Raw genomic sequence first — 16,811 nt, 5'->3', positions numbered from 1 at the left:
GAAGCAACCGTGAAATATGTTGACCTAGAGCAGAAGCTGCTGGAGCCGTAAACTGGTAGGAGCACTTCAGTGTAATTTTGAGAAGTGCTGGAGGCTGGTGTGGACCAGCAATTCTCAGGAGTCTCATGTTCTCCTGATAGTCTGCGTCCAGCCTCCAGCAATTTGTAATCAAGTGTTTTCTTTTGGATGGATTATAGCTGAAAGTGCTGCAAAACACAGACTTTCTCCTAGGAGCAACACGTAGGAAAGACTCAAAGATAAAATGGGAGACAAAAACAAGGACACTCGAGAAACGTGAAACCTCTGACACCTAGAACCACAGCAAACGTTAAACTGAGCCAAGTCCTTGTCCACACAACATAAATCTTCACACTGAAGACCTGTGCATCAGTTCCTATTAACTTACACAATACGTACAGTTTCAATGAAAAATTACAGGACATGCCAAAAGCCAATAAAAACAGTTTGAAGAGGAAACACAAGCACGAGGACCAGACATATACAACAAAGACATCAGAATCATCTGATAGGGAATTTGAAATAACTATGATTAGTATGCTAAAAGTTCTAATGGAAAAAGTAGACAACATGCAAGAACAGACATGTGAGCATAGAGATGGAAACTCTAAGAATCAAAAGGAAATGCTATAAATAACAATTGCTGTGCCAGACATGAGAAATGCTTTTGATGGGCTCAACAACAGACTTGACACGGCCAAGGAAAGAATCAGTGAGCTGGAAGACATGTCAGTAGTAATTTCCCCAACTGAAATGCCAAGATGAAAGAAGATGAGATAACAGAACAGATTATCCAAGGACTGTGGGACAGTTTTAAAAGATGTAACACACAAGTATTTGAAATGCCAAAAGGAGAAGGAGAGAATGGTGCAGAAGAAATACTTGAAATAATCATGGTTAAGAACTTTCTAAAATTAGTGACAGACAACACACCACAGAGTCAGGAAGCTCAGAGAACGCCAAGGAAGATAAACACTGAAACACACACACACAAACAAAAATTACCCACACCCAGGATGTTCAAATTGCAAAAAATCAAAGACAAAGAGAAAATCTTGAGGGAACCCAGAGAAAAACAATACAAGTTGTGTACAGAACAAGAATAAGAATTACGGTTGACTTCACATCAGAAACCGTGTTAGCAAAGAGAGAGTAGTAAGGTGTTTAAAGTGTTGAAAGAAAAAACGTAGCAGCCTAGAATCCTCTATCCAGGGGAATTACCCTCAAGAGTGCAGCAGAATGTACATATATGAGAGCATGTAACATGCATTTTGTCCACTATTTACGTCAATATTTTTTTGGTGCTGAGTCTACAATAAAACATACCAAACACGGTTGGGTGTATAAAAGCCCATGATGTTTCAAATATCCAAATAAATAAAAATAGAAATACACAATAAAAAGATCTGCAAGGAAGCTCTGTTGGTATATTTATCTGAGTTTTCTGTACCTCCGTGCCTTTTTGCTGATACCAGCCAGGGATGCAATGAGAGTAAGAGTTGCAGGTCAAACTGTCCCTGCACACCAGCAAGGGCACAGCTCCTTTTGTGGGGCTTCTGGCCTCCCAGCATTCACCAGCAGCGACTCTCTGGCTACTGTCAATGCAAACATCCATAATCTACAAATCAAAATTTGGGTGAGTTTATTATGAGCCAGGTTTGAGGACAATAGCCTGGGGCCTTCCCCAAGGAAGGAAGGGCACCAAAGAAGTGGGGTGTACCGCGTGGTTATGTACCATCTTGGAACAAAGAGCATACATTGCATACGACAGAAATATCTCTTCTTTTACTGTCACGAGATGGTTAGCTGGCAAAGTGGGTTGGTGGTCAGCAGGTCAGTTGTCATAAGGCGAGCACAACAAGTCAGTAGTTAATCCTTAGTTTCCAGGAACAGATACTTATCCTTAAATAAATGCTGATATGGGGAGAAGTTACATCTCTATCTTTAAGGGCATCGTACTTGTCTTTGGGATATTGTAAATGTTTAAAACAGTTGTACAACGCATACTCAACAGGCCACATCAGGCCCTTTTGGAAAAACAAGGTCAAGCCAAATTTCAAACCAAATGGCTTTCTCATATACTCCGATATATCCTACTGCATGTCATTAATTTATCGCTACTCTTCCCGCCTGCACACACCTCCCCTTCTGGGCTGGGAGCCTCTCTGGGCAGGGACTGGGGCACTAGGCCTTTTCCAACATGAAGCCTTTGCCATGCTCACGCCTTCATCATAGACAGTCATCCTCCCTGCTCTCCGGCAGGCAGAGCGCAGTTGAATCAGCCACATCCTGGGGCTGCCTCCACGTGGAGCAGGAGGTCCCTGCACCCCCAGATGCTCCTCCTTATTTACTTGGTCACTCCTGACCTCAAAAGCAACTTATGAAAAGTGCTTGAACGGTGTCCGTTGAGGTATTTCCTGCTCGTACATGCACCTTGACAAATGGGGGATGAGGGGTATTGACTAGAATAGGAAAGCTAAAGCAGAAGATGCCAGAAGCATGACTTGCAAGTGGTTCTTAGTGTGTCCACATTTCCCTCAGATCCTTCAGATCCAAGAAGTGGAATTGCTGGATCATGTGGTAGTTCTATTTTTAATTTTTTGAGGAAACTTCATGCTGTTTTCTATAGTGACTGTACCAATTACATTCCCACCAACAGTGAACAAGGGTTCCCTTTTCTCCACATCCTTGCCAAGACTTGTCTTTAAAAGACACTTTCACCTTCCCCCAACTGCTTAAAAGAATTTAAGATAGAAGGCCTCTTCCAGGAAGGAGCTAATGCCGTAAGATAACATTGTCTACACACTACACACGTCCCAGCAAATGCACGTTTAACAGACATTTGCATTTCCATCTCCATGTGAATTACCTTCCTACCCCCCCCCCCCGCCCTTTATTTATTTATTTTTGCTAAGGAAGATTCACTGAGCTAATACCTGTGCCAGTCTTCCTCTGTTTTGTATGTGGGTTGCCACCACAGCATGGCTGATGAACAGTGTAGTTCCTCACCTGGGACCCAAACCCGTGAACACAGATCACTGAAGTAGAGCATGCTGGACTTAACCACTAGGCCATGGGGTCAGCCCCACCTTCCTCCCTTTTGAAGTCCCAAACCACTACCCCCAATATCCACCTTTGTCTTTAGCTGAAGATGGTATTTCAGGTGGAAGCTTTGGCCATTCAGGCTGAGTTACTTACCTTTCCTGAGTTTCTCCCATGTGTACACATTACTAAACTTTGATTTTCTCCTATTATTGTGTCTCATGTCTATTTAATTCTTAGACTAGCCAGAATGACCTAGAAGGTAGAGGCATTGTCTTCCTCCACTATAGGACCTTACACCAAGATATAGTCAGGGAAGTGTCAGGCATCACCATGCTCCCTCTCTCCTTCCCACCTACAGTCACACCAATAGGTAACCAGTCTTAGGAATCTCTGGCTTATCCTCCCACGTGTCTTTGTTTCTTCCTTCCTCCTTCTTTCTTACACAAAAGGTAATGCTGTATAGATACACTTTGCATTCTGCTTTTCCTCTTGACAACGTGTCCTGGAAATCCCTCTGATGATGGTCACAGAAGTTTTCTGCCTTCTTTTCACAGCTGCACATTTGTCTATTGTGAAGATGTACCATACATTATTCAACCACTCTCCTGTGTATGAACATTCAAGTTGTTTCCAATGTTTAGCAATGCTATAATGAATAGCCTTGTGCATACATATTTTCATATTTATTTTGAGATAATTCTAGAGTTACCCAAGAGGTTTTTCTTTGAGGAAGATTAACCCTGAGCTCACTGCTGCCAATCCTCCTCTTTTTGCTGAGGAAGACTGGCCCTGAGCTAACATGCATGCCCATCTTCCTCTACTTTATACATGGGACACCTACCACAGCATGGTTTTTGCCAAGTGGTGCCATGTATGCACCCGGGATCCAAACCAATGAACCTCAGGCCACCAAAGCGGAATGTGCACACTTAACCGCTGTGCCACCTGGCTGGCCCCGATCCAAGAGTTTTGAGAGAGTGAAGAGTACCTGTATCCTCTCCTCCCAGCTTCCCCTAATATTAATATTTTGCATAATCATGGTGCATTTATCAAAACTAGGAAATCAACATTGGCATAGCAATATAAACTAAACCACATCCTATATTTGTATTTCACCAGAGTTTCCTCTGATGTACATTTTTTTTTTTGCTCCAGGATCTGGTCCATGACACCATGTTGCATTTTGTCAACGTGCCTCCTTAGTCTTTGATTTGTGGCCATTTCTCTTCTTCCCTCTTTCTTCATGACCTTGACATGTTTAACAGCTTGCCCCTCTATTTGGGTTTGTCTGATGTTTTCTTTTGGTTAGACTGGAATTATGGGTCGTGAGCAAGACCACCACAGAGGAGAACAGCTAAGGGCCATTTTCGTATGTGTTCTTGTGTGCGTGTGTTTGAGTCGTCTGCTCATTAATTTTTACCACTTTATAATATTTTCAGTTTTACTATATTTTACCATATTCATTTTACCATATTATCAAGTTTTTATGTTTTCCCTCAATATTTGGAATTATTTATATATTAAGGACATTAACACTCTAGTGATGTATGTTGCAAATATTTTCTACTGGTTTATCATTTGTCTCTTGATTTGTTTATGATATTTTTTCAATGTAGAAAACTGTTCTATTTTGTCAAATTTATCAAGCTTTCCTTCTATTTGTTAAAAAGACTTTCTCTATACCCAGACGTATCTCTCAGAGAAAGAAAACCAGTAGGACAAGTAGGATCTCTCTCTGTCTGTCTCTATTTCTCTCTCTCTATATATAATATACAGATATAATATATACACACATATATACATATATATCATGTATCTGTTTATTATATATATACATATTTTTCAAGGAATTAGGTCACATGATTGTGGGGGCTGGCAAGTCCAAAATCTTCAGGGCACATGAGCAGATTGGCAGCTCTTAGGCAGGAGATGATACTGCAATCTTGAGACAGAATTTCTTCTTCTCCAGGAAACCTCACCTTTGCTCTTATGACCTTTCAACTAACTGGATGAAGCCCACCCACATTATTGAGGGTAATCTTAATCTACTTTAAAAATCAATTACTGATAGAAGCCAACCACATCTACAAAATACCTTCACAGCAACATATAGATTATGTCTGATTGAATAACTGGGAGCTATGGCCTAGCCAAGTTGACACATAAAACTAGTCATCATATTGGGTAGGACAGTGAAAGTGTATTGCTGTCCTTGTCAGCTGATAGCAAACTACTCTGGTGGCCTTTGCTAACAGAACTTGTGACAAAAGCATTTGCCAGATCAATACTTGCATACTAGGTTCCAGGGGGCATAGTAATGTGCTCAAGCAATGACACTACATCTGGTACAGCAGCTGCAATTTGGGTCACCACCTGGTTAAGCTTAGGATAATCCACTGTTATTCTCCAAGATCCACCTGTCTTTGCAATGCCAAATATGTGAGTTGAATAGAGACGCCACTCCCGCATCCTTCAAGTCTTTGATGGTGGTACTTCTCACTGCAATTCATCCAGGTATGCAGTATTGCCTTGGGTTTACTATTTTCCTAGGTAGAGGCAGATCTAGTGGCTTCCACTTGGCCTTTCCTTCAATAATAGTCCTCACAGGTCATGGAACCATTGTAGGAATTCTGCCAAGAGCTGAGTATGTCTATTCTAAAAATGCATTCTGGAACTTGAGAAATAACCATGGGGGGTGGGACAGATGGGGCTCAGGAATTGACTGGGCCCTCTGTGAGATGAACCTGAGCTAAAACCCTGTTGATCTCCTGATCTTCATAAACTCCTACTCTGACTGGACCACCAGTGATGTTTTAGGTCTCCCGAGATTAGCATCAGTTCAGAGCCTGTGTCCAACAACACCGAAAAAGTCTAGATAGTTCCTTTCCCCAGTGCACAGTCACCCTGATCAAAGGCCATGGATCCCTTTCAGGAATGCTGGCAGAAAGATTAACAGCACAAATTTTTGACATGTAGTGGGCTCCTACCTCAAAGGGGACTGGCGTCACCTTCGTTCAAGGGGTTCCAGGTCTGTAAACTGGCTAAAGTCTGGGAATTGATTCAGAAACCATGACTCTCTATATTTATAATTCAAATTAAACTTCAACTCACATTATTTAGAACTCTTCTGCTTATACTAATTAACTAAGAATTTAGTAGACTTTGTATCTATTTTTCTCCTGCGAACACCACGATCAAATAGCCAATACCGTAGATCTTTGTACGTCAGTCTCCACTTATTCTTTGACTCTGCCGTCCATTATGGTAGTCATGCTTACCTTGCCTTTGGTGATTAAGTGCCATCGCTAGGTCCCTGCCATCCCAGGATCCAGTTACTCCCCCTGTATCTCAGGATTCCAGTTCAGTGACAGCAGTTCTCACTGTAATCTCTGGCCTACAGAGAAGAGCAAACACAGAGCTCTTCTAGGATACTGGCACTCCCTTCACACATTTGTTTCTCACAATCATGGTGAAAGGTGTGTCTTATAGACCTCTAAGGGTGACTGATCTCCATGGATTGGTTCAGGTCTCACAGGATACAGTACAACCTCTCTAACAGTTCAATCTCCTTAAGCCTTTGGATACATTTCCCTACAGTATACCAAGGCACTTCTGGTGTTTCAGCCTCGTTCATTGTAGGCCACCTTCTGATCCATGTTCCAGTCAACCCACAAACAAACTGTTAGAGCCCATTTCTAATTCTCAAGCTACAACATTGAATCCAGAATCTCTCTGCTTAATGGGCCCATATCAAAAAATAAAATCTAACAATTTTCTTCCACCGTGATCACACTACCTTAATATCCACTCCCACATGTGGGCTCTTGTGAGCAAGGCTGTACTATGCTTCTTTCCAAAGTAGACCCTGTCTGCTCCCCTGGATGGCTGGGTCCTGGCTGTTCCACTCTCAATTGCTGGCCCTTTCTAGAAATCCCACTCTTAGGGCCATTTACAGGCAATGTTTCTGGATGTGTGTTAGGGAGATTGCAAAATTCTGATGACATAAATCAAAGAAGATCTAAATATTTGGAGATATATACTCTGTTCATGGATTGGAAATCTCAATACAGTAAAAATGTCAATTCTCTTAGAAATGATTTATAGATTTAATGAATTCTTATCAAAATCAAAGCAAATTTTTTAGACTTAGACAAGTTCACTCTAAAATTTAGGTGGAAATGTAAAGGCCCCAGAAGAGCCAGTACAATGTGAGAAGCAGTGGAGAGGGAGAGCCACTCTTTCCTGGGTTAAGGCCTACTCTGTAATCACAGCGATCCAAACGGTGTGGTTTTGGTGACAGACACATAAATCAATGGAGAAGAATACAGAACTCAGAAATAAACCCACACAAATAGCCCAATTAACTTTTTTCAAAATTGCAAGAGCAATTCAATAAAAGATGTTGGAACAATTGGAGTTTCATTAGTAAAAAGATGCACCACAATGTGAACCTCATGTCTAATATAAAAAGTCACTCCAAATGGATCCTGAAATTAAAGGTTAATCATAAAGCTATAATTTTTTTGGAAAAAAATAAGAGAAAATCTTTGGATATAAGACTAGGCAAAGACGTCATGTACATGACACCAAAAGCATGATCCATCAAAGGAAAAACGGGTATATTGGATATTATAAAAATTAAAACTTTTAGTCTATGAAAAACTTCTAAGAGGATGAAAAGACACACTACACACTGGAAGAAAAGATTTGCAAATGAGGTATCTAGCAAAGGATATGCATCTACAAACACAAAAATTCTCAGAACACAGCATTAAAAATAAAATCCAATTATAAATGGACAAACTCATTTGTCTAACACTTTAATGAAGAGAGTGGACATATGGCAAATTCGCACATTCAAAGAAGTTCATCATCATTAGTCATGAGGGAAATGTATGTTAAAACCGCAGTAAGATATCACTATGCCTCTGTTGAAATGGCAATTAAAAAATAATAATAAATAAAACACTAAACACTAGTGAGGACACAGAAAAACTGGAACACTCCTGGATCCTTCATACACCGTGGAATAGAAAATAGCACAGCCCTTCTGGAAAGTAGCTTGGCAGCTTTTTTTAAAAAAAAAATTGGACTTGCCATATGATCCAGGAATTGCATTCTTGGGCATTTATTCCCCTACAAATGAAAACTAATTTTCAAGAAACTTATTCCAGAATGTTCACAGCAATTTTATTTGATAATTCCCCCAACTAGAAATGACCTAATGTCCAACAACGGGTGAATGGTTATGCAAACTGTGGCAATCATACCATGTAACACTGCTTGGCAATAAGGGAAGGGACTATTGATTCACACAATAAAGGGAATTAACCTCAAGGAAATTATGGTGAAAAAAGAAAAACTCAAAATGATGTATACATATGATTCCATTCACATAATATACATGTGATTCCATCCGTATATTATTGAAGATTCTCCTCATGTTGTGAAATAACATAGTTATAGAGATGGAGAACAGACTACTTGTGCCTGAGATAGGGATGAGGGCTAAGGTGGCTCGAATGAATGTAAAGTGGTAGAATGAAGGAGATCTGTGTGGATGGAACAGTTTTGAACCTTGACTGTGTTGGTGGTTATGCAAACACATATGTGTAATAAAATTTTATAGACTTATCCACATACACACACACAAATAACTGGTAAAATCTGAACAAGATCACTAGGTTGTACCAACATCAAATTCCTGGTTTCAGTAATGTACTACAGACTCACAAGATGTTAACTTTGGGGGAAGCTTGTGAAGGATGTGGAGGACCTACTTATACACTTACTTGCAATTTTCTGTGAATCTCTAATAATTTACAAATAATGAGTTTTAAAGAGATTTCTTAGCCTCATTTAGGATTCATGTGACCCAGTTATGAGCAATGAACCCAGATGGGTACTCTGGGGCAACTCTTGATTGAGAGCACTCTGGCCAATTCCTGTGTTCCTGTCTGATGCAGCACCCCTTTCCCAAAGTGGAGCAGCAATCTGTAACCACAAAGTCACTAGGCTGAGACCCCAACAACATCATGGAACTACTGACCACCATTGGCCTGCCTACCTCTGGATTTCCCTAGACATGGGAAACAAAATCTCTAATCATCAGCAGCCACCATTATCTGGTTGCTGTGACACAGGTCCAGTAAAAATGATTTGGGAGGGGCTGGCCCTGTGGCTGAGTGGTTAAGTTGGTGCGCTCCGCTGCGGCAGCCCAGGGTTTCGCTGGTTCGGATCTGGGGCATGGACATAGCACTGCTCATCAGGCCAGGCTGAGGTGGCATCCCACATGCCACAACCAGAAGGACCTGCAACTAAGATATTCAACTATGTACAAGGGGGGATTTGGGGAGATAAAGCAGAAAAAAAAAAAAAGGATTGGCCACAGTTGTTAGCTCAGGTGCCAACCTTAAAAAAAAAAAAGATTTGGGATAAAGAAGGGTTAGTGAGGTGTGCTCTTAACTGGGGGCACTTCCCCTCTCCCTGTGTTGGTCCACCATAGAGTGACTAGTGATCAAGGCATCTACTTTCCTGACTGAATTAGGAGTACATGAGCACTGGAAGCCTATTGGCTTTGCTAACTGGTTTCTCCCAGTGCCAATCTCAGGCCCCAGAATATGGCATGTGTTTGTACATTGACTGGAGGGATGCATGAACAAAAGTCATCTGTCAAAATTGCTGACCCAATAATGATTATCCTCTTGCCAAGATACCTTTCCAGGGTACATCCAAGCCTCTCCCCCCAAACTTCTCCCACATCCTCAGGAGATGCCCAAGGCCCACAGTAAACGGTGATTTCTGAACAATATCTGGATCATAGGAGATGAGATCTGGGGTACCTGGCTGAACTAGTTGGTTGTGGGGTCACAATTCCCTCTAGAGAGTTTCTTGTCTTGAAAATGGAGATGTGTCAGGACAAGTGATTACAAGGGCCTTTTCACTCTACTCTGCAGATTCCATTCCAAGAGAAAGAATTTCACAGTGCTCAGTGCATTGACTTGAGCTGACTGGGAAGGTAGGCTGCAGCAAGGGATACTTGACCTGGACTCAGGGATGCTGAGTACCCTTTTAATGACTCTGAACCCACACAGATGTAGCATGGGAGCTTGCAGACAAGTAGAAGAAGAATATGACACTGGAGCAGAAGACAAGGGCCAGGATCTGAGGCCTCTTGTAGGGACATATGAAGAGCCTGGAGATAGTGCTGGGGCGACAGTGAGCCAAAGGCCCTCAGAGGGTGCCCCCTGCTGGAGAAGGTGCTGGTGGGACTGGGCACACAGCTAGCACCTGCAACCAAGATTCATCCCTAGCTCTGCCCTGGCCTTGATGCATAGCCTGGCAAGCCTGGACCCTCGGAGAGCCCGGGCTGTTCCACTTGTGCAAAGTGCTGGCTGGACAGTGTGTGACACCATAAGCAGGGCCCATGGGAAAAAACAAGGGTAGCCTGGGGTCAGGGAGAGGGGGGCTGGTGGCGTGGCCGACCCAACAGTAGAGACGTGACTAGTTGATGGCCCGGAAGGTAAGGAGGGGGAGTGTGGAGGGCATCAATATGAACCGGTAGATCATCTTCACATCCTCTTGCGTTAGCGTCTCCACCACGAAGTTTTTCAGCACCTAGGACAGAGGCGCGGATTCCCCGAGACCAGCGGATCAGCCCCACGGTCCTGGCCCGGCTTCCCCCGCCTTCCAGGGCCCCGCTACGTGGGCACACCTAAAGGAGAAGCCCCCGGTCTCCAGCCAGGCCGCCCAACAGCCTCGGCCTCCCGCCCCACCCACCTACAGGCCACGCCCAGTCCGACCGCCTCCAGTCCCGGCCTGCCCCTCCCAGGCCCGCTCACGTGGTGCAGCAGAAGCAGCATCTCCACCTCCGCCAGGCGCCGCCCCAGGCACTGGCGCAGGCCAAAGCCAAAGGCCAGGTAGGGGAACCTGGTGCTGGAGGCCCTGTTGTCTAGCCAGCGCTGGGGATGATAGCGCTCGGGCCTCACGAACACGGCAGGGTTTCGACCCAGGGAGTAGAGCAGCACCTTGACTGTTGTCTGCAGGCAGGGGAGGAGGGGCAGGGTGAGCGGCCCGCTGGGCGAAGGTCACGTGGGCTTGGTGGCTGCTGGAGGGGCTGTGGGGCCTCACTCACCCCAGCCGGGATGTGGTAGTTCTGCAGCACCAGATCCGAGCTCACCTCTCGCTCCAAGAAGACACCCACCGGGTACAGCCTGTGGATAGGGGCGCCCGACAGGGTCCTCAGCTGTGACGGGGCCCGTCGCTGCCCTTCCGCAGCCTTCCTAGCCAGGACACACCGGCCAGGGAGCGCCCCCCTCCGCCCTCACAGGTGGCTTCTGGCACCAAGAGGTCCAGATCATGAGGAGCTGCCTCCGTGCACCTCCTGAGATCAGCCAAAGCTCCCCCAGCCTGAGCAGCCCTGGGCCGGGGAGGACACCGCTGAGGATGGCACCCAGGACACTGAAGTGGGATCCCAGAGGACGAAGCGCCCGTCCCCTTAGGGAGAGGAAGAGGAGGTGCTGGGGGATGGGGCCTTGGGCAAGGCTGCTTATCAGCCCCGGGATCCCTCTCTGCAAGCCCCAGTGAGGCTGCTCTCCAGACGGAGCCACCGCAGTGGGGGCAGCCAGCGTCTGCCACACCTACCTCAAGGTCTCCTTGAGGGCCGCGCGCAGCAGGGGCAGCTCCGTGGTCGCCCTCCGGGGATTTTCAGAGATCCTGGCCTCGGCCACCAGGCTCTCCTGGCGAAGGGCCTGCTGCACTTTGGGGTTCCGAGCCAGCTCAAAGAGGGTCATTAGTAAGGGGTAGGCCGTCTGCAGGAGCAGCAGGTGCAGGGCTCAGACCTCGGCAAAGGCCATGCACCTCAGACCCAGGCCACCCAACCCAGGAAGACGGCCTTCCCCTGGGGGCACGGTCGTCTCAGACCCACTGTGATGTGCATGCCCAGAGCAGGACAGAGCCTGGGGATGTGAGACCTCGAGATCCTAACACCCACCTCATCTCCTTTCCCTGACTCGCTCAGGAAAGGAGTCCCATCTCAGTGAGGACCCAGGCCTCCTCAGGGCCTGGTTCTCACTCTTCTGCGGGATGGGAGGGGCTCATTTTTGCCATTTATTTCAGGGAAAGGGTTCAGGAGTCCAGGTCCATCTGCTCTCCATAGGTGATCTCCTCTGGGCATCCACAGGCAGGCCAGCCCAGCCGTCATGGTCATAGCACGAACTGGCCACCCCGGAACCCCAACCAGTTCTTCCTCCTGGCTCATTTCCATGTGTTGGGAGAGGCGCCCACCAGGCCAGCCCGAGATCTGCGGGCTGAATATCTCCTGAATGCCAGTCCCCCGGGCAGTGTGCCCCTGGCCTCGCCTGACATGCAGCAGTGGCCTCCCGCTGCCCCTGAGCTTCAGGCCCTGCTCTACCTGGTGGCACACAGGGACACTTAGGGAGCAGCTCTGACCAAGATGCTCTCCCACTGCCTTCCTCCAGCCTTGGAGATGGGCCTGGTGCCCGAGACCCTTCCTGATGGGGCCCTGACCCTCGCTGCCTCATCTGCCCAGTTGCCCTGTGTCCTCCACTCAGCCTCCCTCCGTCGCTCGCTGTCGGCTGTTGGAGGCCCTGCAGCACTGCCCTCACCTCCTCCTCTTCATGGCCTGTCCGACTTCTCGGTGGTTCTTCCACACTCAGCTGAAAGGCCCCCTCCTCCCGGGAGCTTTCCCAGAGCTGCCCCTGAGACATGCCCTCCCCTGGGCTCTCTTGCGGTGGCTGCGTCTCAGCCTCTGCTCAGGGAGTTTCTCACTGCGAGTCTGTGCCCTGCTCGGAATCCCGGGGCTGGGGCCAGAGCAGGCCCTCCAAGATGCTGGCAGATGAAGGCTGGGTCTGAACCGCGAAGCTTCGGCTACACTCCACACCCTGGGGCTCGCCCTGCCCACCGTGCTGGGTTGCCATCTGTCCTCTCCTCCAGGAGCTGGAGGCCTGTGCTGTCATCAGCTTGTCCCCTCCAAGGATCTTTAGTGACAGCCAGATGTCACCTGTCACTGGGAAGGGTCCCCTGTGCAGCCCTCCAGCTGCCTCTCTGCCCTTCCTCCTCTTCCCAGGACCCAGACTGTCCCACTGGGGTCTGTGTGGCTGCACGTCCCCAGGCTCTGTCCACTCTGCACTCTGCCTGGAGCTCAGTTTCCCACGTAACTAACTGCAAACTCCGTCCCTTCCAGGGTGGGCTCCTGTGTTCCCTCCCCTCCAGCCTTCCATCAGTTCAGAAGCTGAGGTCAAGGTCAGCAGTCTGGAGGCACAGTGACTGGGGTGGGAGGGCGGAGTTTGGAGGGGGAATATGCAGGAGACAGATGGCATGGGAGGGTGCTGCCTGGGGTTAGGAGGGCCCCCTGTTCTCTGGGCAGGGCTGGTTGCTGTCCTGACCGTGTCCATGCTCCCGGCAGTGAGGTCAATAGAATTGGCCCGGATGGCATCCAGGCTCATGTCTGCACGCAGCAGCAGCTCCGCCACGATGCCACTGTAGTGTCGCGGGTGGCCGAGGGCCAGCTCCTGATAGATTTTCTGGATGGAATTGTTGGCTGTGGGGCACAGAGACGGAGGCCCTGGGCCAGGTGCTGGGAGGCACTTCATGCTGTCCTCCGACCCGCCAGCCCTCAGCACCCCCAAGTCTCCCTGCTCCTGTGCCGGGTTCTAGGGATCAGCCCACAGATCACTGCCAGCTCTCTTGGGGACACAAAAGCCACAAGCCCCTTACGTGGCCTCAGTTCTCCTGGACTGTGGTAAGTGGAAGTTGGGGAGCCTCGTGTCCCCACCACGCAGCACTGGCCGGCCCCTGGGCCTCACCATACTGGAAGATGTAGTCCCAGGCCTCAAAGTGCTCCTTCCACGCCTTGGTGCTTGTCCAGCGTGACAGGCTCCTGGGCATGAACATGAGCTGGACGGTGGATTTGAACATGGTCTCCAGAGCACGGATAAAGTGCAGGCTGGCAGGGCTCGGGCTGTGGCCAAGGAGGCCCAGCCGCTCTCCAAAAAGGGCTAAGTTGCTGGCTGCAGGGAGGATGCCAGTGCTGAGCCTAAGGCAGCCGGGGCCTCACAGCTGCCTCGCACCGGCCCTCCCGCCCCAGTTCCTGGCCTCCTCCAGCGTCCCCGAACCCGCACCGCCCCTTGTGCCCCACACCTTCTATGGTGTAGTGGAAGATGCTGGGCCGGGCATCCAGGGTCAGACTCCCCCGGGCATTCTGCAGCACCTTCGATTTCAGGGCCTTTGAGAAGTCCCTTGCCACCCCATCCACCATGGGGATGTACTTCTCGACAGCCTGTGGTGACAGCACGTCTGGGTTCAGCCGCAATCGGTCATAGCGCCATTCGGGCCCGTTTCTGTTGAGCCAAGAGCAGAGCTTCAGGGCAGCCTGAGTCAGCAGCTGACCCCCAGCCCCAGAACCCCATCTTCCTTATCCCCAAAGGGAAACGAGCGAGGCCGGGAGCTGCTGCTGGCCCTCGGGGGCAGGCTGCTGCCTTTGGGCCCCAGCTGCAACCCTTTCTTCCAGCGAGGTTGAGAGTGCTGTGCCCAGGGTGCTCAAGTCTGCACTGGGGCTGGGCCCAGAGCTCCTGGCAGGACGTGCTGTGTGGCCACTGAGTCTGCTCGTGCAAACTTGCAAGCCCGTGCCCGGCCCACACACGCCCCATCCCGGCCCTCCCTGGGTGTGGAGGCCTTTTCTCCGAGGAAGGAGGCCGGCCCTGCTCTCCAGCTTTGCCCACCTTGCTCACTCCATGCCCCAGAGAGGGAGAGGCCCTTCGCGACCTTCCTCTCCCCACCCTCCCCGTTCCTGAGAATGTGGCCTCTGGCCGGTCGCCCCTCCTCCTCTCCCTCTACGGGCTCCAGCTCCTCTACGGCAGGAACCAAATTGTGCGTCTCCTTAATGTGCTCAAAACAGAGCCCAGAGCACATGAGGGGCTCCAGGGATGTCCTCATGAGCGACGGAGGGATGTGCATTCTCAGCCGGGGTGAAGCGCAAATGCCTGCTTTTCTGCAGCAGCTGCCTGTAGGTATTGAGAACGAGCACGTGCACACACATGCACATATGACACACAAGCGCAAGCACGTGCACACAGCAAGATGCACACAGGTGTGCACACGCATCTATGCTAACACAGAGGACACACAGGAAAACACACTTGAACGCAGACACACAATTCTCACACGCACAGTGCACAGTACACTTACTCAGACACCCGAAACATGCATGCACACGCAGACTCACATACACACATGCACGCAGGCACACACAAACACACGTGCAAGCACAGGAGACACATGACCAACACAGGCAGTGGCACGAACACATACACAGGCACACACGAGTACAAACACAAGAAAGTCAACATGGGCAACCACATGTCCATTCACACACATGTAGCACCATCCACACACAGGAGCACACGTGCACACACGGCACGCATTCTTAGGCAAGCACAGAGGTCCACACGAGCAGACACCGCAGATGTGCACGCCGGTGCTCGCCCAGGCTCCTACCCTGAGCTCAGCCTCTGGGCAAAGGCGCCATCAACCTGCTGTCCACTGTCTCCCCATCCCCAGGGCTCTCCCCTCCTGAGCAAACTCTGCCTCAACCCCAAGACCCCTGGGGCCTGCGTGGAGGGGGCGCTCCCCCATGGTGGCTGCCGGCCTTAGTCCTCTCACTCTGCAGAGAGGGGCCCACCTATGTGGCTGCTCTGCCTCCCCAACCCCAGGGCACGATGCCCCCATGGGATGGGCACTCATGCATCGGGGGCCGTCCCCCTCTCTCCACTCGCCCAGATAGGCCCCAGGGCAGGCTTGCTTTGGGGTCCTCCCTGTCTCCCTTGTCTCTGCACCCAGGATGCCCACCTCCCATCCCAACTGGCTCTCACAGCAAGAACAGACCATATTTGTGCCCACAATGCTGTCGGTAGGCCAGCCAGGGCCCCACAGTCGCCCGCCTTGGGTGGTGGCTCTCCACCTGCTGCAGCCTCTTCACATCCTCGGGCAGCATCACAAACACCGTTTGTGTCCCTCCCATGTGGTACCTGTGGGACAAAGCGCAAAGCCCTGCTGTGGGGCCGTGTCCTTCCCTGGGCCCGCTGGGCAGAAGCAATCCAGACTGTCTCCTGCCGACCTCCCCGTTCTCCTGGACTGGGGCTCAGAACAGGCGGTCCTCTCGCTGTCTCACTGAAGCCTCTCCCACTCTAGTGTCTGCGTTCTGTGCACTCAGCGGCGAGCCGTGGAGTGCTGCGTCCTCACCAAGAGCCACTGTCTCCACCAGCAGAGCTGCCCCCTTCCCACCCCGCCGGCCCTCCTGAGGATGCAGAGCACAGGGGCCTGGCGGGGATGCAGCAGCTCAGGGCGCCCAGCAAGCACTCACAGTCGGTAGGGACAGAGGCTTGGCGTGTTCTCAGCGCGCAGGCAGGGAGGGCCGTACCTGAAAATCGGCCCCAGCTCCTGGAAGGTCTGATGTATCTCCAGGTGAAGGTTCTCGGAGCCCTGCTCCCTCCAGATCTGCAGCACCCTCATCCACCTGTTTCCCGGACACTCGGGTATGGCTTCGAAGGGCAGCATCGCCTTCGGGGCGGGAGTGGCTCTGGAGCCCAGTGAGTGTGCCCAGCGCAGGGACAGCCAGGACCCTGCCAGACGCACGTCTGCCTTCGCCCTGAACGCCATCCCTGAGCTCCTGACCCTCCTTTCAGCTCAATCCTTTTATCTCGCCTGAAGGCTGGACTGGCCGACTTGAT

At 49.8% G+C, this 16,811-nt stretch overlaps 1 protein-coding gene across 2 annotated transcripts; it reads right to left on the bottom strand.

The window, feature by feature from the left end:
- Window positions 1-8,167: 8,167 nt before the first annotated feature.
- On the bottom strand, window positions 8,168-16,790 carry LOC123290291 (cytochrome P450 11B1, mitochondrial-like). Of its 2 annotated transcripts, XM_070481753.1 has the most exons (9): window positions 16,502-16,786; window positions 15,954-16,109; window positions 14,224-14,423; window positions 13,890-14,093; window positions 13,470-13,624; window positions 11,707-11,873; window positions 11,198-11,276; window positions 10,905-11,102; window positions 8,168-10,680 (listed from the first exon to the last, which is right to left on the bottom strand). In XM_070481753.1, the coding sequence occupies exons 1-9, from the start codon at window positions 16,738-16,740 to the stop codon at window positions 10,567-10,569; spliced, it is 1,512 nt and encodes a 503-aa protein (XP_070337854.1). In that variant the 5' UTR covers window positions 16,741-16,786; the 3' UTR covers window positions 8,168-10,566. The 2 variants fall into 2 exon arrangements, with proteins under 2 accessions (XP_070337854.1, XP_070337855.1); XM_070481754.1 differs by lacking the exon at window positions 13,890-14,093 and having other exon boundaries at window positions 16,502-16,790.
- Window positions 16,791-16,811: the final 21 nt, after the last annotated feature.

The sequence above is a fragment of the Equus asinus genome, chromosome 12 (genome assembly GCF_041296235.1).
Source record: "Equus asinus isolate D_3611 breed Donkey chromosome 12, EquAss-T2T_v2, whole genome shotgun sequence".
Classification (NCBI taxonomy): domain Eukaryota; kingdom Metazoa; phylum Chordata; class Mammalia; order Perissodactyla; family Equidae; genus Equus; species Equus asinus.
Note: the sequence above shows the minus strand (reverse complement) of the source record. Positions and strands in the feature narration are given on the sequence as shown.